Consider the following 25117-nt stretch of genomic DNA (forward strand, 5'->3'; position numbering starts at 1 on the left):
ACAGACAGCACATCACCACCACCATTATAGACTAATAATTTTGCAATAAATATTACAACAAAATAGAATGAGACAAAACCAACACATGCAAAATACCTCCTCTATTTTTTAAAATTAGATCCAACAGACATAAAATTACTCTGCCAAGAGTGCTAAGAAAGTTTCTAAACACTCTATTTTGTGTCATTATGTAAATTAGAAAAATAGTTTTCAGACTGGCAATGGTCCATGGATTGCACTTTGAGCTAGGTACAGAGAAGTTCCTTCTTGCTGAATGTGCTTAAGAATAAATAATTTCCTAAATCCACCTTTGTATGTTAAAAATACTGACTCATAGTTTCACAGGTGTAGGTACAGTTCACCAATGTGATTGCTGATATCACAGTTAATAATCATATGCAGAAATTCTTCTCTAGGACCGCTGTACATTGACAATTCAATGTGGACAACTTCACGGTGGACTGAGGAGTCTTGCTAGATCCAGTGAAACCATTTTTGTAGTTGGAAGTATAAGCTGAAAAATCTTTCTTTCTATAAAGTTCAGCCCGACGTTTACAGCAGCCAAATTTGCCCAACAAAAGAAAGAAATCTCTTCGGAATGGCTTTGTAAAGATTGCATACAGAAATGGGTTGGCACAAGAATTGACAGGGTAAAAAAGAACCAGTAAAACTTTAGAGTTGGTTACTGTAATAAGAGGCATTTTGAAGGCAGCCGAGATGGCAAAAAATGAGATAGGTGCCATGCAGGTGAAGTCGGTGAAGATAAGGATTGCCATTTTCTTGGCAATCTTTGTATCTTTGTTGGTAGCCATCAGCTCTGGATTTTGAACGGCAAAATAAATTTTAATGTAGCAGGCACAAATGATGACGAAAGCCACCACATTGAATATCAGGATAGTTAATATGTAGACTTGTGAGAGAGTGCTTTCCACATCCATTGGGAGGCAAATGCTGACTTTCATGTAATTGCTGACACCCATGAGGGGCATCATAGCAATTAGAATAGAAAAGAGCCATCCACCTAGCATGATCGGAATTGCATGTCTTAATCGCAACTTCTGGTCCAGCTGAATAGCGTAGGTGATGGTGTGCCATCTTTCTAGTGTCATGACCGTGAGGGTGTACACAGAAAGTTCACTTGCAAACACAGTGAAAAAGCCAGCAGCGCTACACCCACTCCCTGTTTGCCAATCTATGGCATGGTTATAGTATTGGCCTTTGGTTTGGGAGTCAACTGAGGCGATAAGCAGCAGATAGAGCCCCATGCAAAAGTCTGCAAAGGATAGATTGCACATGAGAAAACGGGGCACTGTCAGTTTATAACGACTGGTCAGGAGAATAAAGAGAACAGTCATGTTTCCCATGATGGCTAGGATATTAATCAGCCAAATCAGGACTCGAAGGAAGTCATAGCCCATGATATCTTCACAGGGATTAAAAGCATCTGGTTCAGGAGAACACCGGAAAGTCCTAGGTGAGCAGAAGCCATAGTCATAATCCCATCCACTTAGATCATTCTCAAAAATGGCAGAGTAACTGTAAGAAAAATATTTTGGTTCAATGTGAATGAGATTGTCAATGATGCTAAGCAATAAAAATTCAAGAATCATCCTTAGTGTTTTTTTTCTTTTCTTTTCTTTTCAAGCCTAAAAAGCAAAAGGAAACAAACCCACCTACAACCTCAGCTTTACATTTATTTGTTAAATTATTTGAGAAGGGGATGAAAAGATATTTTGACCCCCCGCCTTTAAAAAAAAAAAAAAGAGAGACTACACTTTGAGTCAAAGACTTAATGAAGCTGCTTACAGAGGATGATTTTCTTAGGAAAACAAATTTAGCGACAATATATGCATGCTAAATCCAAAAGAATACTTTCTTGGCATTTTTCTTAGCTATTTTTCTCAGTTAGTTGCTGACTGAATTGCCCCCAAACTGTTTGTGTGTTGTTGTTGTTAAGAGACATCAAGTCTGTATAGAGTTTCTGAGGAGCGACTGGTGGGCTTGAACCACTGAGCTTGTGGTTAGCAATCCAGGGCTTATCCTACAGTGCCACACCAGGACTTTGTATGTAGTATAACACAAATGGGATTGTAAAATGAGCACTGTTGAAAATTGTCAGCTGCTGGTGGATTTGTTTGCAGTTAAGGCCTTGGGTAATCAGATAGCCTAATTGATAATTAGGAATCATGGCAAGATAGGTAGAATTATGGGATAGGAGGAAGAATACTGTATAGTTACGAACAATGTGGAGAAATAGTGAAAGCAGATACTCCTGAAGGGTATGAGTCAAAAACAAAGAACAGACTGAAAAAGGACTCCATCTGCAGCAAAGGAACAAGTTCCTCATCTGCCTTCCCTTCCCATGAGCCCGCTGCTACTGCCTGAGTTCAGGTTTTCATCCTCCTACAGGAGAGTTGGAGTCCTGGTGTAGCGCTGTGAGTTAATGCGTCAGACTGTAAAGCTGTTTGAACTGCAAGGTCGGCAGGTCAAGCTCACCAGCTGCTCTTCGGAAACCCTATACAGGGTCGCTATGGGTCGGAACCGACTTGACGGTACTTAACAACAACAGGACAGTTAGGGTGGTTTCCTTACTGGCAGCTTTCCTCAGTTCATAGCACTTTCCCCAGTCGGTCCTGTACCTTCCTCCTGGAAGGATTTTTCCTAAGTACAAATCTATAAATTTCACCTTGCTGACTCAAATCTTTGGTGTGTCTGACACTCTTGTGGTAACTTCCAATGTCTGCTTTGCTCTGGCTTCTGCCTATTTTCTAGTCTCATCTCTAAGAAGTAGTCTATTGAGGTGATTTAGACTCATGGTGATACCCCGTGTGTCAGAATAGAACTGTGCTCCATGGGGTTTTCAATGGGCTAATGGTTTGGAAATAGATCGCCAGACCTTTCTGCTGAGGCCCTTATGGGTAGACTCGAACCTCACATTGAACATTTGTTACCACCCAGGGACTCTAGAATAACTCAAAACCCAAATCACTACCATCTGGTCCATTCTCACTTATACTGACCCCATAGGACTGAGTACAACTGTTTCTTTGGGGTTTCTGAGATTGGAAATCTTTAGGTGAGTAGACAGCTTCATCTTTCTCCCAAAGAGTGGCTGGTGGGTTGAACTGCTGACCTAATGGTAAGCAGTGCAATGCTTAACCCACTATACCATCAGGGCTCCTTCACTCTAGCCGTTGATATTGTTAAGTGCTGTCGAGTTGGTTCTGACTCATAGAGACCCTGTATAAGGTTTCCAAGGAGTGGCTGATGTGTTTGAACTGCCAACCTTGTGGTTAGCAGTCCAGTGCTTATCCTACAGTACCACACCAGGATTTTGAGCTTTCTGTATCTGCACTGCCAGGGTTCCAGTCCCGGCTCACTGCTTATAGGTTGTGCTAATCTGGGAGAACTATTTGACGTCTCCATGCTTCAAATTCTTCTTTTGCCAAATAGGGATAATAATCCTATCTCCCTTGTAGGATTGTGCTATAGATTAAATGTGTAATACATGTAAAATATTTAGGATAGTGCCTGATACATATTAAATGTCCAGTACATGTTAGAAATTCCTATTATGTGTTGCAAATCTCCTGTGCAGTCTTCTTTTGGTCACATGAAAAAACTTTTGGTTCTCTGAATCAGCTCTGCTCTTTGGCCTCTGCCTTTGCACATGTTTCTTCTGCTTGGAATTTCCATCTTCTCCTCATCTGTCTGATAAACTCCTCTTTACCCTGAAAGGCAAGTTCTTCTGGGAAGACTTTCTTGATTCTACTCCTCCAAGAAGAACAAGTCTATGTTGGAAGAAGTACAGGCAGAATGCTTTTCGGAGCTAAAATGGTGGGACTTCGTTCCTCACACTTCTGACATGTTATTAGGAGGGACCAGTCCCTGGAAAAGGACATCATGCTTAGTAAAGTGGAGGGTCAGTAAAAAAAGGGGAAGACCTCCAACAAGATGGGCTGATACACTGGCAGCAGCAGTGGGCCAAACATAAAAGCAGTTGGGAGGATGGCGTAGGACCGGACAGTGTTTCTTTCTGTTGTGCATAGGGTCGCTATGAGTCAGAACTAGAATTGACTTGACGGCATCTTAACAATGACAACAAGTTTATTATTACCTCTCCTCTATGCCAGGGTTACACTTAGTCTTTTTGCAGTTTTTAAACCATGATACATGCAATCTCTCTTCTTTAATAGTCTATTAGCTTCTTGGATCAGTCCCTGGAGAAGGACGTCATGCTTGGCAAAGTGGAGGCTCCCCCAACGAGATGGATTGGCACAGTGGTAGCAGCAATGGGCTCAAGCATGTCAACAGTTGTGAGGATGGAGTAAGACTGGGCAGTGTTTCATTCTGTTGTGCATAGGGTTGCTATGAGGCGGTACTGACTCAATGGCACCTAACAACAAAAACTATCTTGAAGGCAGGGGACAAGGTCTTCTTCATTTCTGCAAGCCTAGTACGTCACTCAGTTTTGGGCTCAAAGAATCCATTCAATAAATGATTGTGGAATGAATAAATCTAAACCAGGTGGTAAGGATGGCCTGATTCTGAGCAGAATTGAGGGGCTACAGGGTCAATGAGAGTATCGGGTCAATGAGAGTCCAACTGATGTAAAGTTAAAAAGATTTCTCTTGACCCCTAGTCTGCCAATTCAATCTTGGGAGCTGAAAAAATGGATACAATTTTCCTGTAAAGGCCATTACATATAGACACCTCACCTCATAGTTCCTCACACATTAAAAGAGTATTTTTCCTCTAATTTCAAAGCATAACCTTTCATGTATATTAGGGAACTCGATACACCCTTCAAAACATTCATGGAAAAATGGAGTTCAAAGATAATGGAATTTTCCCACAATCATTTTAAAGCCTCCTTGTATAATGAATGAATGATATATATGTTTGATCAATACAATTTTTGAAGGGGGGAAGAACAGATTTAAAAAAGAGAAATCTATAAACTTGGCCCCCCAAAAGGTACAGAATATCATAGATACCAGTTTGGAACTAGACAAAGGCTGCTATTACGTGCAAGAGATGCCACAGGCAGGAACCTCAGCTGTTTATTACTTTTATAAGTAGCACATTCCTTTGTCTGTATCTTACTGATATCAATATAATTACATATGTTTTTCTATCTTTAAAGAGATAAGGTAGTTATAAAGATCTACTAAAGAAAAGGGGTCACTCATTTCTTGGCATTAAAGAGAGACCATCTCTTTTTACTGAACCTTCATTTGATTAGTAAGGAAACCAACATTAAGTGGGACTGAACAGTCTTTTCCACTTCTTCACTGTTTCTTCAACAATGCTCTTCTTAAACATGTGTTCTTTGGGCCATCCCCATCAGAATTCCCAGGATGCTTTAGATGCAGATTCCTGACTTCACTGCAAACCCTGAATCAAAATATTTAAAGACAGGGCCCAGGAATCTGCTTTTTAAAAAAAGCTCCCTGGATAATGATTATAATTTTTTTTTAATCAGGTAAAATCTTCCCAACTATTACTGTCTTGATTTCCTTTGTTTTTGTTAGGTACCGTTGAGTCGGGTCCAACTCATAGTGACCCTAATCACAACAGAACAAAACACTACCTGGTCCTTTGCCATCCTCAACAATTTTTTTTCACATTTGAGCCCATTGCTGCTGTCATTGTTTCAATCCAACTTTGGTGGGGTTGGGGGGGGTGGTCCCTCCACTTTACCAAGCATGATGTCCTTCTCCAGGCACTGGTCCCTCCTGATAACATGTTCAAAGTATGAGAGACAGAATCTCACCATCCTGGCTTCTAAGGAATAGTCTGGCTATACTGCTGCCAACACAGATTTGTTTGTTTCTGGCAGTCCAGGTACTTTTAATAATCTTTTCCAACACCATAATTCCAATGCAGGGATTCTGCTATGACCTTCCTTACTCATCCCCAAATTTCACATGCATCTGAGGTGATTGAAAATACCATGGCTTGGGTCAGGCACATCCTAGTCCTCAGACTGACATTTTGTTCTTTAACACTTCAAAGAGGTCTTGGGCAGCAGATTTGTCTAATGTAATATGTTGTTTGATTTCTTGACTGCTGTTTCATGAGTGTTGATTGTGGATCCAAACAAAATGAAGACTGACAACTTCAATCTTTTCTCCATTTATCATGATGTTATTAATTGGTCCAGCTGTGAGGATTTTTATTTTATTTACATTGAAAGGGTGCAATCTGTACTGAAGGGTGTAGTCTTTGATATTCATCAGTAATTATTTTTAGTTCTCCTCACTTTCAGCAAGCAAGGATGTATCATCTGCATACTGCATATTGTTAATAAGCCTACCTCCATTCCTGATGCCATATTCTTCTTCAATAATCCAGTTTCTTGGGTTATGTGCTCAGCATACAGATTGAATAAGTATAGTGAAAGGATACAACCCTGGTGTACATCTTTCTTGATTGTAAACCATTCAGAATCCACTTGCTGTCTTCTAACACTGTCTCTTGGTCTGGGTACAGGTTCCTCAAGAGCACAATTAAGCATTCTGTAATACCAATTCTTTAGGAGCTCTGGTAACGTAATGGTTACAAATCGGGCTGCTAACCTCAGGGTCAGCAGATTGAAACTACCAGCTGTTCCGTGGGAGAAAGATGAGGCTTTCTGCTCCTATAAAGATGTACAGCCTTGGAAACCCTGTAAGGGGTCACTATGAGTCGGAACCGATTGTTTGGCACATAACCACCAGCACCAGTACCCATTCTTGACAATGTTATATCTTCTGAATAAATTTATATCAACAGAATGTCAAACATGAAGTCCCTCAAGCCTTTTGCCTTTTCCCCCCCGACTCTACTGGGTATGTGTCTGATGATCATTCATTCTCCTTGGTGATTTATCTTCAGACAAAATACCCACCTGCTATGAGTTAAATTTGTGTCCTGGAATGGTTCCTGAGGCAACGTCTTGCTTATTGACGAAGCTCAGAATGGAGCTGTCATGTATTGGGCTGTGATGCTGTGACAGGGAGTGTGAATGGACTCCCGTGGGACTTAATACCTGTAATTGTTCATAGCACCACTACTCCAGGCCCAATTAAGAATGAGGAGAAATGATGGGAACTATAGGCAAATAATTAGGAATCTGGTAGCGTAGTGGTTACGAATCGGACTGCAAACCTCAAGGTCAGCAGTTCAAAACTACCAGCTGCTCCACGGGAGAAAGATGAGGCGTCCTCCTCCCATAAAGATTAACAGCCTCGGAAACCCTGTGCAGGGTTGCTATGAGTCGGAACCGACTCCACGGCACATAACAACAACAATAGGCAAATAATAGGACCAGCCAGAGAAGTGAGGAGACCACACTGGTGGCTGGTTGTAGGTTGTTGTTGTTGTTAGGTATTGTTGAGTCAGTTTCAACTCACAGTGACCCTATGTACAACAGTAGGAAATACTTTCTTGTCCTGTGCCATCCTCACAATTGTTATGTTTGAATCCTTTGTTGCTGCCACTGTGTTAGTCCACCTTTTGGGGATCTTTTTAATGCGGACCCTCCACCTTACCAGGCATGTTGTCATTCTCAACAGATTGGTCTCCCCTAAAAATGTGTCCAAAGTGTGAGAGATGAAGTCTCACCATTATTGCTTCTAAGCAACATTTTGGTTGCACTTCATTCAAGACAGATTTGTTGGTTCTTCTGGCAGTCCATGGTACTGTTAATATTCTTCTGCAACACCATAATTCAAATGCATCGATTATACTAATAGTCTTCCTTATTCATTGTTCAACTTTCACATCCATATGAGACTATTGATAATATCATGGCTTGCAGGTACACCATAGTCCTCAGACTGACATCTTTTGCTTTTTCACACTTTAACTAGGTCTTTTTCAGCAGATTTACCTAATGCAATAAGCCATTTGATTTTTTTTTTGACTGCTGCTTCCATGAATATTGATTGTGGATTCCAGAAAAATGACGTCTTTGCCATCTACAACATTTGTCCATTTATCATGATATTCGTTGGTCAAGTTGCAAGGATTTTTCTTTTCTTCACATTAAGATGCAGCGCATATTGAAAATAAAATACTTACTTCATCAGTAAGTATTTGATGTCCTTTATGCTTCCAGCAAGCAAGTTTGTGTATCATCTGAATATCACAGGTTGTTACTAAGTCTTCCTCCAATCTTGATGCCACATTCTTCTTCATATAATCCAGTTTCTCAGATTATTTGCTCATCATACAGATCAAATAAATACAGTGAAAGGATACAACTCTGGCTCACACATATCCTAATTTTTAACCATTCAGTATCCCCGTGTTCTGTTCAAACAACTGCCTCCATGTACAGCTTCCTCAGGAACACAATTGTCTTGAATACGCATTCTTTGCAATATTATCCTTACTTTGTTATGATCCACACAGTCTAATGTCTTTGTGTAGTCAGTAAAGCACAAGTAAACTTCTTTCTGATATTCTCTGATGTCAGCAATGATAGCCCTAGTTCCATGTCCTTTTCTGAATCCAGCTTGGATTTCGGTCAGCTCCCTGTCACTGTGCTGCTGAAACAATTTTTGAATTATCTTCAGCAAAATTTTGCTTGAATGTGACATTAATGATATTGTTTTTACCAATGCCTTCAGTGCAGCTTGGATTTGTTCCTTCAATACCATTGGTTTTAATCCTATGGTACCTCATCATATGATTGCACATCAAATATTCTTTTTAATACAGTGACTCCATGTATTCCTTCCATCTTCTTTTGGTGCTTCCTGCATTACTCAATATTTTGCCCACAGAATTCTCCAGTATTGCAACCTGTGATTTGTTTTCTTCAGTTATTTAAGTTTGAGAAAAGCTGAGTGTGTTTTTTTCTTTTTCTTTTCTAACTCCAAAACTTTGCACATTTCATTATAATCTTCTCGAGCTGCCCTTTGTAGTGGTAGTGAGTAGTAGAGGATCAATCACAGAGAATGTTTTTACTGTGAGCAGTCTTTTGACTTAATATGTGTATTAATTTCAGCTGGTTTTGGCGGTGCTGTTTATAAGATCAGTAGACTTGTTTTAGAGCAACGTGAGATAGTGATTTCTAGATAGTATGGTCAAGTGTGTAGGCTTGGTGGAGCTGATGAAAATTACTGGGGATGGGCTAACGTTCTTTCTCCCCAAACATCCTCTGGTTGCACTACTAACTCTGCCCAGAGTTTCCTGTTCAGGAGAACAAAGCCATCTGTGTGATTAAAAGTGTTACAGGAAAAAAAATATCTGATTGAGAGAATATCAAGAGAGAAGAGTGGAAAGGGTGAGGAAAAGGAACACTGGAGAACAAATGGCACCAGACCTAAATGAAAGAAAAGGAAAAGGAGACAAAATAGTACTGATTAAGTAGTTATCCTAGTAACTTCACTCTCACAGTCTGAAAGTCATATAGTATTTCTGCTATGCTTTACAAATGAGAATGGAATCTCAGGAAGAATGTGTAATTGTCCAGAGACACCCACTGTTATACTATTGCTACGACCAAGGAGTCATAGCTAGCTCTGCGGATCCCAAAGCCCTCAGTCCATCTACCATATCATTCTGCTGCCTGTATATAACTTGGAGGTTGAAAGGGGGTGGGGTGGGGAGAAGAGAAAAAAGATGTAGAAGAGGGATTAGAGGTTACAGAGGTATCTTACAGGGGCATCTGGCTTTTCAGCCTGAGACTCACAGGGGCAACTAATAAAAGTTCTTGCTCTCAGGGAACGTAGCATAGGGATGCCAGGCATTATCTTTGTGGCATAATCTTTTACACTTGAAGGTAAGTGGAAATGCCAAGGCATCCAGCATTTATAGCAGGAACAATGTTAAAAGTCAGTTGATTGAATAGAAATGTAGCTCTCATCCAGCATATGTTAGTGATAGCTGGTCAAGATGGCTTATATGTCTCTGAAGGGAAGTGGTTACTTCTGGAAGCTGTGTCTTTAATTAATCAAGTGGTCTTTGTGGAATGCTGACCATGTGATGAATGACCATTTCTACAAATGAAGCTCTCATTTAAACTGACTCCCAGTGACAAAAGAATACCTGCAAATACAATTTTAATTTTTGAGGACAATTTAATCTAATTGCAGAATGAACATTTAGGTGCATTTTTTTCAAGTTTTTTTCTCTTCTCTTTCCTACCAGTTGAAAGAAATACCTGCTCAACCAGATGGCACATACAAAGGGAAATTCCCATTTTTTTAAAGTATTAAAAAATACTTTGCAAACATTCCCCCAGTCAAGACATTTATCAAAAGAAAATTGTTGGCGCTGATAATAATAAGGTGCCTACAGAACAAGAAGATACGGTTTCCTGAGTGTCTTTGCATACAAATACTTACAGCATTTCATTATTTGGTTTCCTTGCTGTGCTTTCACATTGTTTGGAAAAGTTTTCAAAAATGGAAAATGAAAAATTCTGCCTGAAAGAAAAGAGGCAAAAACAAACAAACAAACCAGCAGTTGAGCTTCTGGTCTTTAAACTAAACCTGTTCGTATCTGTTAATGCTTTGTTCATTCACATTCTTTACCTATTACACCAGCATCATGTTCTCTGCCCCGTTGTCCTAACTGACATCTTCCTGGGGAGAGAGGAAAGGCTTCTGAATTGGCATTAGAGAGCTTCCAGCTTTGATAGAATGCCTCTGAATGCTAAGTGTTTTGTGTGGGCTCTGGAGATGAAAAAAACCTTAAATGTGTCATACCAAATCATGAATTTTTTTCTTAATGCCCATTAAAAGCTACCTGTATTATGTATTGATGTTTGTTTCTTGCCACTCTCTCCACATTGGCCTTGATTAACAAACAGCTCTTTTGAGTTCATGACTTCGAATATCTTTTGTGAGGATCGGAAGAGTCTGGATGTGACATCATGAGGTGGAATTTAACTTTTTTTTCACTTATGTGCAGAAATATACGTGTGCTTCCCACGCTTCCATCTTTCTAAGAAGATAAGCCCATGGGAATAAGAGGAGATGTCAAGAAAATTAGAGAAGGCCTGCCTTTACATTCCTCAGATGAAACCGAAAAGTGGTACAGAGGAAAGCTGGATGAAAAAAATAGGAGAAAGGAGAGCAAGCTGTGAGAACCTCAACATTTACCCGAAGGAAGGAGAAACGAAGCAATTCACAGAGACATTTCTATGTAATCTTCTCTAGTATTACTGAGACAATTCTTTATAGGAAAAAATGTGTACAAAGTAGGAAGGTCAGGCAGCCGATCAGGATCATTTAAACTACTGAATTCACTTTAAAAAATGAACCAACTTGTCGTTTGGGTTCAGGATTGTAAATCCTCAAACTAGGATAAAAGTGTGAGTATGTGTGAGTGTATGTGTGTGTGTTTGATGCTGGCTCTTCGAGATCACCGGTGTGAGTAAATCTACAGTTAACAGGAAATGCGGCTTTTCTTGGCCTTCATATAATAATGCTGGTTTCTGTTTACTCTATCTTTGTTGAAATTTTAATCACAGATACTAAGGAGGCCTTTGGGGCCACCTGCCCAGGTGTTGTTGTTGTTAAGTGCTGTCGAGTCAGTTCTGACCCATAGCGACCCTGTACAGGGTTTCCGGTGTAAATCTTTACGGGAGTAGAAAGCCTCATCTTTCTCCCGCGGAGCAGCTGGTAGTTTCGAACTGCTGACCTTGCGGTTCACAGCCCGATTCATAACCACTACGCTACCAGAGTTCCTTACCTGCCCAGGTAGCTGTGTGTTATTTAGGCTCAGCAGCTACAAGGTAGGGGTGACTCAGAGTTTGCACACACATCCCACTGGCCCGTCTCCAGGCTTTCCTCCTTTATTAGCACCCAAAGTTTCCAGCTTTGGTTATACAGAGGCAGTCAGTTAACACTAGTGATTCCAATCAAGAAGACCTCCAGGTGGGCCATATTCATTCTTGATCCAATACTGACTGGTCTACAATTACTGCTGTTGTTTTCAGGTGCAGTTGAGTGGATTTTGACTAGAGCAACCTGGTGTGGCACTGTAAGATAAGCATTGGATGGTTAACTTCAAGCTTGGCAGTTCAGACCCACCAGCCACTCCTTGGAAACCCTACACAGGGTCGCTTTGAGTTAGAACTTACTTGATGGCACTTAACAACAACTCCGTGTGACAGAGAAGAACTGCCCCAGTAGTGTTTTCTAATCTCCATGGGAGCAGATTGTCAAGATTTTATTCCCTGGAACTGCTGGGTAGGTTTGAATCTCCAACCTTTGTTTTAGCAGCCAAGCACTTAACTGTTGTAACACCAGGGTTCCTTGGTTAGCAATTACATAATCTCTTTTGTTTCTGCTCAGAGGCAGTTCCTATTATCCACTGGAATGAAAAACCACTGGGATACACTTTGTCTATGCCGGACATTTCTGAAGGTATGTAACTGCTTTGCCTCGAAAATAGAAGCGTTCAGAATCAGCATTATAAACCAGCATCAGTATCACTAGCCCAATTGGTCTCTCACCAACTTTGCTGCCGAAGTGATAGTTTATAAAAACACATCTGTATAATCTTACTCCAAATTCTCAGTGCTTCCCCCTCCTTTGAGCTCCTTGATCTGGCACGTAGAGCCAAACACAGCCTACCTCCCTGGCTTTCTCTTCTGGCTCATCTTCCTCTGTGTAACTGACAGCATTTTTGTTCTAGTTTCTGAACTACTTTCTTTCCACTATTTTCTCCATTGTGCCTTCACACAAGCACAGCATGTCTTCTTGGAATGCTTTTGCCTCATCCATCTAGCTCCTCAAGGCTCAGGTTAAGTCATCTCCCCTAGGAAGCCTTTCTTAAGCCCTGCAACTATTGAGGAGCATGCTTCTCAGCTCTATCATTACCTTTCATTGTATCATCCTTAAATATTAGGCTTCTTGTGTGTTACTCTGATAAGAGTTGTCTCTCCATAAGGGCTGGGATGAGCTCTTACCCATCTCTGTATCTTCAGGGTTTGGTACTGTGCTCAGAACACAGTAAATCCTTCATTTATGTCCTTTGAAAGGAGCCTTGGTAGTGTAATGGTTATGCATTGGGCTACTAACTGTAAGGTCAGCAGTTTGAATCCACCAGCTGCTCCATAGGAGAAAGAGGAGACTTCCTGCCCCTGTAAAGATTTATAGCATTAGAAGCCCCATACAGGGTTGCTATGAGTCAGAATCAGCTAGACGGCTCATAGTTGCAGCTGCAGCAGCAATGTTCTTTGATGCTCAATTCAAGAGTTTAACTGTGAATGACTCTCCGAACACAGTGAGTGCTTGATCTTTTTAGTTACTACGAAAGTTCTATGGGAAGCCCATAGTAGGTTTCCAATACATGCTGGTTGATTCATTGTAGATATGCTGGTTCCAAACAAAGACAGCAGCATACTAATGTCACTATCGCAGTATCTTATCTAAATCATATGACTGTATCCTGAGACTGAATAATAGCCCATTAGTAGGGTCATGAAAATAATATAATTAATCAGGAATGGCATTAAAAACAAACAATGAGACAGAACAAGGAAAAACAGACAAGAAAACATCAGAGTACATCACACATAAAAATGCTAAGTACTGCTTTGCTATATTTCAATTAAATATGGGACATGTGTACTGGGTTGCAATGTAAAAAGAGGTATTTCTTACTGTGCATATGGGTTAAAGAAAAAAATCTGGAAAACACTGCTTTAAGGGAAGAATGAAACTCTGGAACCCTGCCATTCCATTCTGGATTGAAGTGAATCAGTAAGATGGTCCCACTGGGGATAAACCAATCAGGAGCTCATGTCCCTTAACAAAGTTAATCCTTTAGGAGCTGAGATTGTGTTCTGAAATGGAAGGTGCTCTTCTGCTTGAAGAGAAATAGCTTAAGAAAATCAAAAACTTTCTGCAGTATTTTGTGCCCCGTTTACTCCCTCACTTGTTTAAAAATGGTGCTCTCTCATAAGGATTAGAGCTGATTGATCTTTGCAATGCCAGTTTTGTGCTTCATTGTGCAGTCGCTAAAGTAGGCTATAATTCAATTAGCCCAGAATTGGCTTAGAGGCCTTCTGGCTGCAGGGTGAATTGGACTCTTTTGGCAGCAGTTTCCATGAGGGAGCTGACCAATTTATTTTCTTCGTGTCTATCTGAAAGCCGCCCAGTGACTATGGACTTGGCTGAAGGGGTAGGGAGCCCTCAACCAGCTGGCTATTTTGAACTCTCACTTTCTGACACTTTATCAGGTTTTACCTTTTGTTTTTTTTTTACTTACTCTTTTGTTGGCGAGTTTCTAAAGGCACAGCAGTGGCTGGGGTAAGTCAGTGTGGCATCCAGGAGACTGGTAAATTTTTCCCTTGATGGCAATTTTTTTAGGGAATAGGATGATACGGCAATCAGTGTCTGAATGGACCCCAGCCCATAGCTGGGCAAGGCCTGAAGTTTGGTAGAAGAAATGTCCCTGAACAATAAAGGGGAGAAAAACTTTTTATTTATTCACCTTCTACATTTGATTCCTAGGATGAAAGCTCCCCTCAGTGACAGTGTCATTGTAGGTTCTGAGGAATTCTCCTATCTTTCTCTATCTTGGTTTCCCTCTTCCATTTACTTACTCACAGCCAGATTTTAATACAAAGAATCTATACTGTTTTTGTTTTTCATTTGTTGTTGTTTAAGTGCTGCTGAGTTGGTTCTGACTCATAGTTACCTTGTATAGGGTTCCCAAGGAGTGGCTGGTGGCTTTGAACCTCTGACTTTGCAATTAGCAGTCTAGTGCTTATCCTGCAGCACCACACCAGGACTCATATGCATCTATTATTCGTTTCAAAATTGAGTGGAACTCTTGGTACCTGCCATCCATTCATTGGCGTTCTCTCCCTCTTCTTTTCCACTTTTCTCCCTCTGTCTTCCCACCTCTTTTCCCTCATAACAGAAGTGAAAAAACAACTTGGTCTATCAGTGTCACAAATGGAATTGTTGAATGGAAACCCAGTATGCTCCACAAACGTCCACTCAACTCACAGTAAAAAGTTAAAACAAAACCAAACCCAAGAAAATGACTTGCTGTGTATGATAGCAGACATGAAATGACATGAGCTTTTGTGTGCTACCCCATGAGGAAACATTGAAGCTCCAGATGCCTTGGCTTTAACTAGAAGAACTAGAAGGTAGATGACATCAGGGGTTTAGGTAGTAGACAGAATCAAGAATTGATAGCAAGCAGGAATTAGGAAATAGAGTGTTGATAGTGGTGGTAGGTAGAAGGTGGTAGGTGTCATGAGTTGGTGCTGGCAGGAGCTAGGATATCAAGAATAACTGGGCCCTTCCTTCACTCTAAACCCTAAAGTTTTCCCCTCTCACTTTTAAAGACAAAGTCCTTAGAGTCACCCACAAGGTTCCATAAGACCTGCCACCTCTACTTTGATGCTTCTATGAGAATCCTCTTTGCTCATTGACCATATTGGTCTCCTTGCTGTTCCTCAAATACACGAGGCAAGGTCCTGCCACAAGGCCTAAGCTTTTGCTGTCCCCTCCACCTGGAATAGGAATCCTAGTGTGGTACTGTAGGATAAGCACTGCCAATCACAAGGTCGGCTGTTCAAACCCACCTGTCACTCCTTAGAAACCCTATATAGGGTTGTTAGGAGTTGGAACTGACTTGACAGCACTTAACAACAACAACCTGGAATGCTCTTCCTGCAGAGACCCACACACCTTTCCCCCTCACTTCTTTCAGCTGTTTACTCAGATGACAGTTTTTCAGCATAGTCTTCCCTGACCATCCTCTTTAAAATGGTAGCTCCCCATGCCAGCTCTCCTCTTCCTCAGCCAGTTGGCAACTTTTCGGTCTCACAAAGAATACCATCCTATGCCTTTTACTTAGTTGATCCATGTTTGTCTTCCCTCATTCTGTGAAGTCAGAGATGTCTGTCTTTTCCATTTTTCTGCTGTTTCCCTGATGTCTGATACAGTGCTTGGTATATAGTGGTGGTGGTGATGATTGTGTACCATTGGGTCGGTTCTGACTCATAATGGCCCTGCATAGTGTTTCAGAGGCAGAAAATCTTTACGGAAGCAGAAAGCATCATCTTTCTGAACCATTAGAGGGGCTGGTAGATTTGAACTGCTGATGTTCTGATTAGCAATCCACTACACTTGTAGGGCTCCTTTAGTGTATAGTTGTTGTTAAGAGCTGTCGAGTTAGTTCTGACCCATAGTGACAATGTGTAGGGTTTCTGAGGAGTGGCTGATGAGCTTGAACCGCTGACCTTGTGGTTCAAATGACTTTGCAGTCTAGCACTGCACCAGGACTCCTTAGTATATATAGTAGGGCCTCAGAAAATATTTGTTGCATAAAAGAATGAGCAAGTGAACTGAGCTGTCCTGTTCACTGTTTTCCTAGTACTTTTCTCATTTAAAAAATTACATGCCTGCTTATTGCTTTCCTGTTCTCCCCCACTCCATCTAACTATAAGCTCTTCAAGGACAAGAAGAGGGTTGTTTTTGCTCCTCACTGTCTTTCCTACAGGGTGTAGAGTATACAGAGGCCTTTTAATCAATTGCTGTCTGTTGAATGGATACGGTGTAGGGGGCAGACCCACTGTGGAGAGGGTGTTCTTGTGGATGCTGAGTGTCACCCATTTTAGAGCTGAGTGTTGGGCCCCACTACATTCCTCCCTGAAGTCCCACTGCAGTTGCAGTTGGTGTCAGTTTCTTGTTTCTCCTAATTTTCCCAACTGCCCTTGCACTAGTTCCCCATTACCTGACGGAACCTGGCTCTACTCTCCCTCAGAAAGCCTTGTCCGGCCAAGTGCCAGGGGCCAGTCAGCTCACTGGCTGTGGATTTCTATAAGTGGTGGCAGGTGGGCAGTGCCCCTTCAAAGCAGCCCTCCATACATGGCCTTTTCAGATTCAAAGGCTGAATCCACACACACCTGGCTGGGAGTGATATTCCTGGGTACCCCAAGCAGGCAGGGAGGCAGTACCACTGTACTCACAAGATGTTGGGCCCCGTGGCCCCTTGGAAGGCTCCATTGTGCATCTTCTCCAGATGTACATTTTCCTTTAACTCCCTGTGGGGAAGAAGAGTTTCCTTAGTGGAGTTTGCACCTTGAATAGTGTAAAGAGTCATAGCTCTGTACACATGCACTTGGGCCAACCTGCATGGTGCAAAGGGCTAGAAGAGGAAGAGGGAGAACTGTAGGTAAAGTGGAAGAAAGACACGCTGCTACTCCTTCACTAAACCGTGAATGTACCAATGTGTTTGGCATTGCTTTCTCTCTGCAGTGCCCCTCATTGCTTGGTGGAACTTGTGGGCCTACAACTTGAAGTTCCAACCCTTTCCTTTTCTAAAGCAATGAAGGTTTTACAATGAAGACCATGTGCTCCTTCTTACAATGGAAACTCTCATTTAAACCCAGCATTCTCAGTGAAGAATGAAAGCTTAATTCTTGCTCACAGGGCCCCCCACTATGTGCCCTGTTTGCCTGGTCAAAGCTGGAGCTGACTCTGAAGATGATCTGGTGAGAAATAAGTCAGTGATGTTTATGGGGTTATTAGCTTAGGTCACTGTCTACGTCGTTTCTCTCTGCATCTCTATCACCTTTGCATTCTGTTTCCCTGAGAGCTGTGTCTACTTCAGGAAGCCCCAGCAGCCAGGTTTTGAGGCTATCCTGGGCCAAAGGCAGCAAGATCACTGAGCTGCCCCACCCAAGAGGCACACTGACATGGTGGGCTATGTGATTAGTGCCCCTTGGAACTGAGGAGTGCTAGCCTGTGCAGGTGTACCTGATGACCCCACCTTGCTCCACAACTTTTTTTCTGTTCTCCTTGAAATGGACATGCAGGGGTCCTTACCATGGTGAGATCATCTCCTCCTGCAAAATATCAGTGTTTCCCAGTTAGGAGCCTAACTGCCCTTAACAAACAAGGAAAGCCAAACCCAATGCCCTTAACTTGAGTCCGACTCAGCAACCTTATAGGACAGAGGAACTGTCCCAGAGGCTTTATGGAAGCAGATGGCCACATCTTTCTCCCATGGGTTTCAACAATGACCTTTTGATCGGCAGCTAAGTGCTTTAACTACTGTGCCATGAGGGCTCCTAGGTTTCCTGAAATGGTGACCTGGATGTGTTGGCGTCACGCTGTCTTCCTTGGTGTGGGTTTACCTAAGCCTGTGGTCCTCAACCTTGGCTGTACATTGTTGTTGTTGTTGTTGTTAAGTGCCGTCGAGTCGGTTCCGACCCATAGCGACCCTGTACAGGGTTTCCAAGGCTGTAAATCTTTACGGGAGCAGAAAGCCTAATCTTTCTCCCGCGGAGCGGCTGGTAGTTTCAAACTGTTGACCTTGCGGTTCGCAACCTGATTTGTAACCACTACACTACCAGAGCTCCCAAAGAACTTAAAAAAGATCAGATGTTTGGATCTCTTTGAGAGTCTGGATTTAATGGATGTCTTGATGGTTCTATAGGGCCCAGGGTAGTTTAGTGGATTATGAATTGGGCTGCTAATGACAAAGTCAGTGGTTTAAATCTACCAGATGAGGCTTTCTGCTTCCGTAAAGATTTACAGCCTCAGAAACCATATACAGAGTTGCTATGAGTTGGGACTGACTCCATGGCGTACAACCACCACCACGACCTAATGGTTCTAATGGGCAGCTAGAGCTGAGAACCACAGGACTGTGCAACAGCCCACGTCTGGGTCCATGAAAAATGTTGTAAGTCATAAATTGTGGACACCCAAATGTATTGAGACCCGGTGTGGCACTATGGGATAAAGCACTGGACTGCAAGGTCAGTTTGAACCACAGGGTCAGCAGTTCAAGCTCACCGGCCATTTCTTGGAAACCCTATACACAGTCGCTATGAGTTGGAACCAACTCGATGGCACTTAACAAAAACAACAACCTGAAGGCAAAGGAAACTGCCTGGCTGCACCGGAAAGTTGGATTTTGGAATTTGGTCTAGGTTTTTTGCCCAGAAAAATCCATGTTAATTAGGTGTATGGCATGCACCTCTGGGTAAAATGTTTAGGCCACAGGTGGTCAGACATTAAAGGCAGGTAGGCCAAGCAGGTGGGATATGAGCTGAGAAGGCAGATGAGCAAGAATGAAATGCTGATTGGATTGGTTATAACTGGAGGAGTATAAGCAGTTTCTGGCTTTGTTTCAGGGGTTCTCCACCATTCTGAACTTGCATGGCTCCCAGAGTCATTTTGTTTTTTAATAATAATGTGCGGGAGCATGCAAGTGCTTAAAAAAAAAAAAATAGGGTCAACTCAAAGTTATTCCTTTCATAATGTTCCTCACTCTTTTGCCTTTCAACAATGCATTTCTCAGTGGGTAAGAAAGCAGCGGGGTTACATACAACCTGAGTAGAAAAGTGCCCCAGTGCTCTGTGGTGTGCACATGATCACAGGTGTGTCTGATGTGGAATCAAAGGGTTGAGGGCCACTGCTCATAAGGTCAGAAGCAAAAAGCAACAGCTAGCTTAGGATCTCTTTCTCTTTAGCCTAAAGCAACTGACGGTTGCTCCGGAGCTGCTCAGTCTGGACCTGATGCTGGCTGGTGTCTCCAAGCCCAAGCCCTACTCTGGGCGGACAGGAGAGTTAGGAGAGGAGTCCCTCTTCTCAAGTCTGTCTGTCTTCCTTTGAGTACTTTCTTGAGGTGGTGACCTTAAAAAGCTTTCTGGAAAATTCTGGGCAGTGAGCACATCGATTGTTGGTGTGATGATTTCAAGCATGGGAGTATGATTCTTTGGTACCACTGTTATGTGGAGAAACAAAGCTACAACCCAACAACCTCCATTCACCCCTGGAAGAGGCCTAGGTAATTACCTGTGTTCCTCTCATCACTTTACATCATCTTCATGTTCTTACTGCTTGACTCCAAATCACGCCTACCATCTAGAAACTGCGGAAGCCCCTGCATCTCACTCCCTGGGTGGCTGTTTTCCACATGCTTCAACTAAGCATTTTCCTTGGAAACCCTCAGTCCTTTCATCAGAATGCACCTGTCAGTCTTATATAACCTCATCCCATGGGTGTATTTCCATTTTCTAAGAGATGAGGTTGTCACAGTCAATTGCTGTTTAAAACCTACATCAAAAGTAGTTTTCCCTTCCCAAACCTCCATGGCTCTTCTTTTAGTTTGTTTAAATTATGTTCAGTTATGGCCCTAAATCATTAAAACCAACCTCAGTGAACAAATAATCCTTGTGACAGTCAGGCCAAATTAATTGTTCAAATTGTATGACAGAGCATCTCGTATGTTTTATTAAAACCTGGGTCTTTTTGTGTACTGATGACTATGCGTGATGTAACTTGATCAAAAAATAGAAATCAAATCCATCTATCCCATTTTCCTGGGGAACTCTACCAAGTGATGTGGTTCTCCTGGTGTAAGAAGCACAGGTTGAATGACCTTTGGAAGTACAGTGAGAGAAGCACCAGACTCCTCCCAAAGCTCTCTGAATGGGGATGCTATGGAACTAGTGAAGACTGACTCCCAGGCCCTGGAGGGTGTATGAGGGCTACCAGAAGCCCCTCTCTTTCTTGTCTTGCCTTAGTAAGTAGGGTGCTTGAGAACTTTGCAGTGTTTCTGTGTCATTGCTCTACACAGGTGTATATCTGAGGAATGTGTCCCAGACTTTGATGAATGTAGGTTTAGTTATAAATTTTGGCTTGACAGTTTTGAACACTGCAACCTCTATACCATGGCGCGCCCTAAAAGGAGCCCTGGTTGTCCAGTGGGTAACTGCTCAGCTGCTAACCAAAAGGCGGATGGTTTGAACCCATTAGCTACTCTGCTGGAGTAAGACGTGGCAGCTTGCTTCCATGAAGATTGGAAACCCTGTGGGCTAGTTCTATTTTGCCCTAGAGAGTAGCTGCGAATTAGAATTGACTAGATGGCAATAGGATTTTTTTTTTTTTTTTAAATGGGTACTGTGACCCTCTTGCAGTCCTGGTGTGACTCTGTAGGGTAAACATTGGACTGATAACCAAAAGGTTGGAGGTTCAAACCCACCAGCTGCTCCTTGGAAACCCTATACAGTGTCAGGGGCATTATGAGTCGAAATCAACTCGACTGCACTTAACAACAACAACAATGGATCCTCAGTTCTGCCTGAAAAGCTGCTGCCTAAATCTTCAGCTTTATCTTCCACTGTCTTCCCTTCGCTGACGACTCTACAGTCAGACTTGCCTCCTCTCAAACTCTGGAGCATATCAACTTCTTTTCTTTCCTACCACAGGACCTTTGCACATGCCAGTCCCTCTTTCTGTAATGCATTTCCTGTCACTCTTGCCATAGTGGATTACTTGCCATCCTTGAGGCTCAGCTTAAATGTCATTCCTTCAGTGAGGCCATCCTTGAACACCCTATCATTTCCATTAGATTACCCTTACAGTTGCTCATTGGAAACCCTACATAGGGCTCCTAAGTTGGAAATGACTTGATGGCACTTAACAACAGCAACAACCCTTACTCAGTCTCACCAGAATGGGCTATTTCCTTAAAAGTACATGTCACTACTTGCACAAATTTTATTTACCTAATGAGTTGTCTTTTTCTTGTCCTTTTCTCCTGCTAGAAAGAAAGTTTCATGAAGACAGAGGCTATGTTAGCTCTGCACATGCAGACCCAATGCCTAATACACTGGTGTCACTTGATTGACACTTGTTGAATTGAATATATTGACACTGATTGAATATATAGATGAATGAAATGATTATATATTCTTAGCAAACTGGTTGCATTCTTGGTTTTCTCTGTCTGACAACAATGTGATATGGGGATACTGAATTTGGACCAATTGGACTTTTTGCATCCACACCCATTTGAGACACTGTTGACCAAGTTTTCCTCCCTGAAGCCCATTATCCTGACTTTCCAAAGATGCTTTCTGGGCACTTTATCCTCTTAAGTTGATACGCTTTTGTTGTGGCTATTCTTTGTCATATCTTGCTTTCCCCCGATTTTATATTCCTTTCTGTTATTTTTGCCATTTGTTCAGGTGGCCTTATCCACAAAGGACTTCAACCACCCCTCTATTCCCATGATCCTGAAATTTGTGGTCCCAGCCCCGGCCTGCTCCTGAGCTCTAGACTCACATGGCTGACTGCCTGCTGCATCTCCCCACCTGGGGTACCACTGACACCTCCAATGACAGTCTATGAAGGCATTTCAACTGGAGAGGCCTAGAGAGTTACTTCTCCTTAACCCTTCACTTTATAAATGAGGCCTAGAAAGGTGATGGGCTTCCTGAGTCCTATGCAGCTCTGTCTCCATTACCCTCACTTTCTTCCAAACAGACCCTGGTTGCATCTTGATTTCTGTAAAACACTGCTACTTTCCCCACCTCCCAAGATGGAAAGACCTGCAGTAAATATCTAACTTCCTTTTCTCTATTACCTCCATTGATGAACTTGCTTTGTTCTGTCAATTCACCACATTTTTCAAGTTTGCCCTTTTTTGTGATTATAATTGGTTGCCAAGTCTATGTCCATTCACTGTATTTTTCAACTTTGCCTCATTTTTCCACTCTAGTGGAGCCAACCTCCACCCTAGCTCATGACTCCTTGCTGGCCATGTGGAACTTTGCCAGAGAGTCCAGTGTATCTCTCGCCTCTGTTCTTCTCCTTTCTAGCCCTTTGCCCTCACTGCTAACAGATTAACTTTCAGTATCTCTTTAAGGAGCCCTGGTAGTACAGTGAATAAACTCTCCACCGCTCACAGACTTTGAACCCACCAGTGGCTCCACAGGAGAAAGATGCAGCAGTTTTCTTTGTAAAGATCATTGCCTTGGAAACCCTAGGGACAATTCTATGTCCATTCGGGTCCTATGAGTAGGCATTGACTGGCATTGATGAGTTTTAAATATCACTCTGAATAGTCCTCAACCCAGAACACTTAGTGGTTTCTCATTTTCTGTGGACAAAGAATTTAAACTCTTATGTTGGCATTCAAAACCCTTCCTTCTTTGTCCCTAGCTCACATCTAGACCTTTCTAAAAGGTACTATTTCTATTCCTTGAACACATTCCATGCCCCTCACCTGGACCATTCTTTTTCTTGCCTTTTACCCAGAATGAGATTCCCTCCTGTCTATGCCTGTCTTCACCAGGCCCACCTCAAAGTCCACCTCTCTCATGAGGCTGTCTCTAATTTCCCTTGCCCCGCCTTTGAAATCGCAGAGCACTGTCCCTCTCTCAGGAGAGGTAACATGTCTAGCCTTCTGGTATTGTTACTATTAAGAGTGCAGTTTATATGCCATTTGGAGATGCCTCTTTCTAGGCTGTAAACTCCTGTAGAGCAAGCACAGGGCATAGCCGTCTTCATTTCTCCTCCACATACAGCATGCTCCTTCTAGTAGAGATCAGGCTTGGTCAATACTTGTTGAATAAATAATGGAATGAGGCTCCTAAGACTGCTGCTCCAGGGGAAGGCATCAATGTCTCTGATTTCAGTATGGCAGAAATAGATTAAACTAGACAGAATGAACCAACCCTTCAGTCAATTCAAGTCAACGAATAGTAAAAAGTGTTTGAAGTGAGGTAAGATTCAGGCTATGAGAGGAAGAACTTTTTTTTAAAGTTACCATTTCTTGAGTACTTATTATGTATTCAGACCATAAAAATATAATATTAGTTAGCTATTTGTCAGCCTAGTTTGTGTTAGGCACTATGTTAAGTAGGTGGGGTACAAAGTAGACCTTCTCATGTTGCTGGAGGTGTCCTCAATGCATCCTGTTAGCACTGCAGCAACATTTTATGGGTCAGGACACTTGGCTTAGATAGATCATGCAACTTGCTCAAGGTACACAAGATAATCAACAGTGGGATTAGATTTTCAGTTCAAGTTAATGACTCTAAAGCCTATTCTCTTAGCCAACAAATATTTAACATGGCATCAATATAGTAAGATCCTTCGCTAAAGTCTATGTTGTTGTTAAGTGCCATTGAATCAGTTTTGACTCACAGCCACCCTGTGACTGGTGGATTTGAACTACTTACCTTGTGGTTAGTAATCCAGGACTCTACTGTCTATAGTTACAATAAATAAATAGAATATTATATAGACATCTAGTACTGAATTTCAGACTGGCAGCATCAGCATCCCATGAGAGCGTGTAAGAAATGGAAATTCTTAGGTCCTACCCTCCTGGTGTGGTGCTGTGGGTTAATGCGCCAGACTGCAAAGCCGTTTGAACTGCAAGGTCGGCATTTCAAGCTCACCAGCTGCTCCTCAGAAACCCTATACAGGGTTGCTATGGGTTGGAATTGACTCAACAGCACTTAATAACCCTAGACTTGAAGGAGCTCTGATCGCGTAGTAGTTATGAATCTGGCTGTGAACCATAAGGTTAGCAGTTCGAAACTACCAGCTGTTCTTTGGGAGAAAGATGAGGCTTTCTGCTCCCGTAAAGATTTATAGCCTCGGAAACCCTGTACAGGGTCGCTATGAGTCAGAACTGACTCCACGGCACATAACCACCACCACCACCACCACCACCCTAGACTTGGAGTCTGGTGTGGCACTATATGATAAGCACTGGACTGCTAACCACAAGTCAGTGGTTCAAACCCACCAGCCGCTCCTTGGAAACCCTATGCAGGGTTGCTGTGATTCAGAACTGCGTTTAACAACAACAGTAACCACCACTCTACGCTTTTTGAATGAAATCCCAGGAATCTGCGTTTGAACAATTTCCAGGTAATTATGTATTCCCAGGTAATTGCAGGATAATGTACTGGACCACAAGGTCAGCTTTAGCTGCAAAGGTGGCAGTTCAAACCCATTGGCTGTTCCTTGGAAACCCTATACAGGGTTGCTGTGAGTTGGAACCTACTTGACAGCACTTAACAACAACGAAATGTAAGAAGCACTGGTGTAGACCATGGCTTAGATGACTTGTTTATTACAAAGATTTCCGCACCCTTAATTTAGGCTTGAACTGAGCTTTCCATTAGTGAGGTCTTAGTTTTTATTATACATGATTGTGGAGTGATCATCACCTTACTCTGTACCTGTTAAGGTACAACTGATCCTAGACCCCCAAAGTTTTGTGAATATGTCACTACTGTAGAAGAAGAACCCCGGAAAGAAACAGAGGTTGAGAACAATGAAGGAAACAGGAGGGATGCCCTGCCCCCTACTCCTTGAGATAAAGTCTGCTA

The 25117-nt window shown here is 42.2% G+C and overlaps 1 protein-coding gene across 1 annotated transcript in view; it reads right to left on the reverse strand.

Annotated features, from left to right (window-relative positions):
* Window positions 1-385: 385 nt before the first annotated feature.
* The window catches only part of LHCGR (luteinizing hormone/choriogonadotropin receptor), a 130238-nt gene continuing 105506 nt past the window's right edge, over window positions 386-25117 (reverse strand). Inside the window, exons 9-12 of the mRNA XM_006839472.1 lie at window positions 16940-17014; window positions 14218-14403; window positions 10341-10421; window positions 386-1536 (exon numbers count right to left, since the gene is read on the reverse strand). Of these exons, the coding sequence (XP_006839535.1) occupies window positions 393-1536; window positions 10341-10421; window positions 14218-14403; window positions 16940-17014 (1486 nt within the window). The 3' untranslated portion in view covers window positions 386-392. The remainder of the gene's footprint in view (window positions 1537-10340; window positions 10422-14217; window positions 14404-16939; window positions 17015-25117) is intronic.

This window comes from Chrysochloris asiatica, unplaced genomic scaffold (assembly GCF_000296735.1).
Source record: "Chrysochloris asiatica unplaced genomic scaffold, ChrAsi1.0 scaffold00024, whole genome shotgun sequence".
In the NCBI taxonomy this organism is placed as follows: Eukaryota; Metazoa; Chordata; class Mammalia; order Afrosoricida; family Chrysochloridae; genus Chrysochloris; species Chrysochloris asiatica.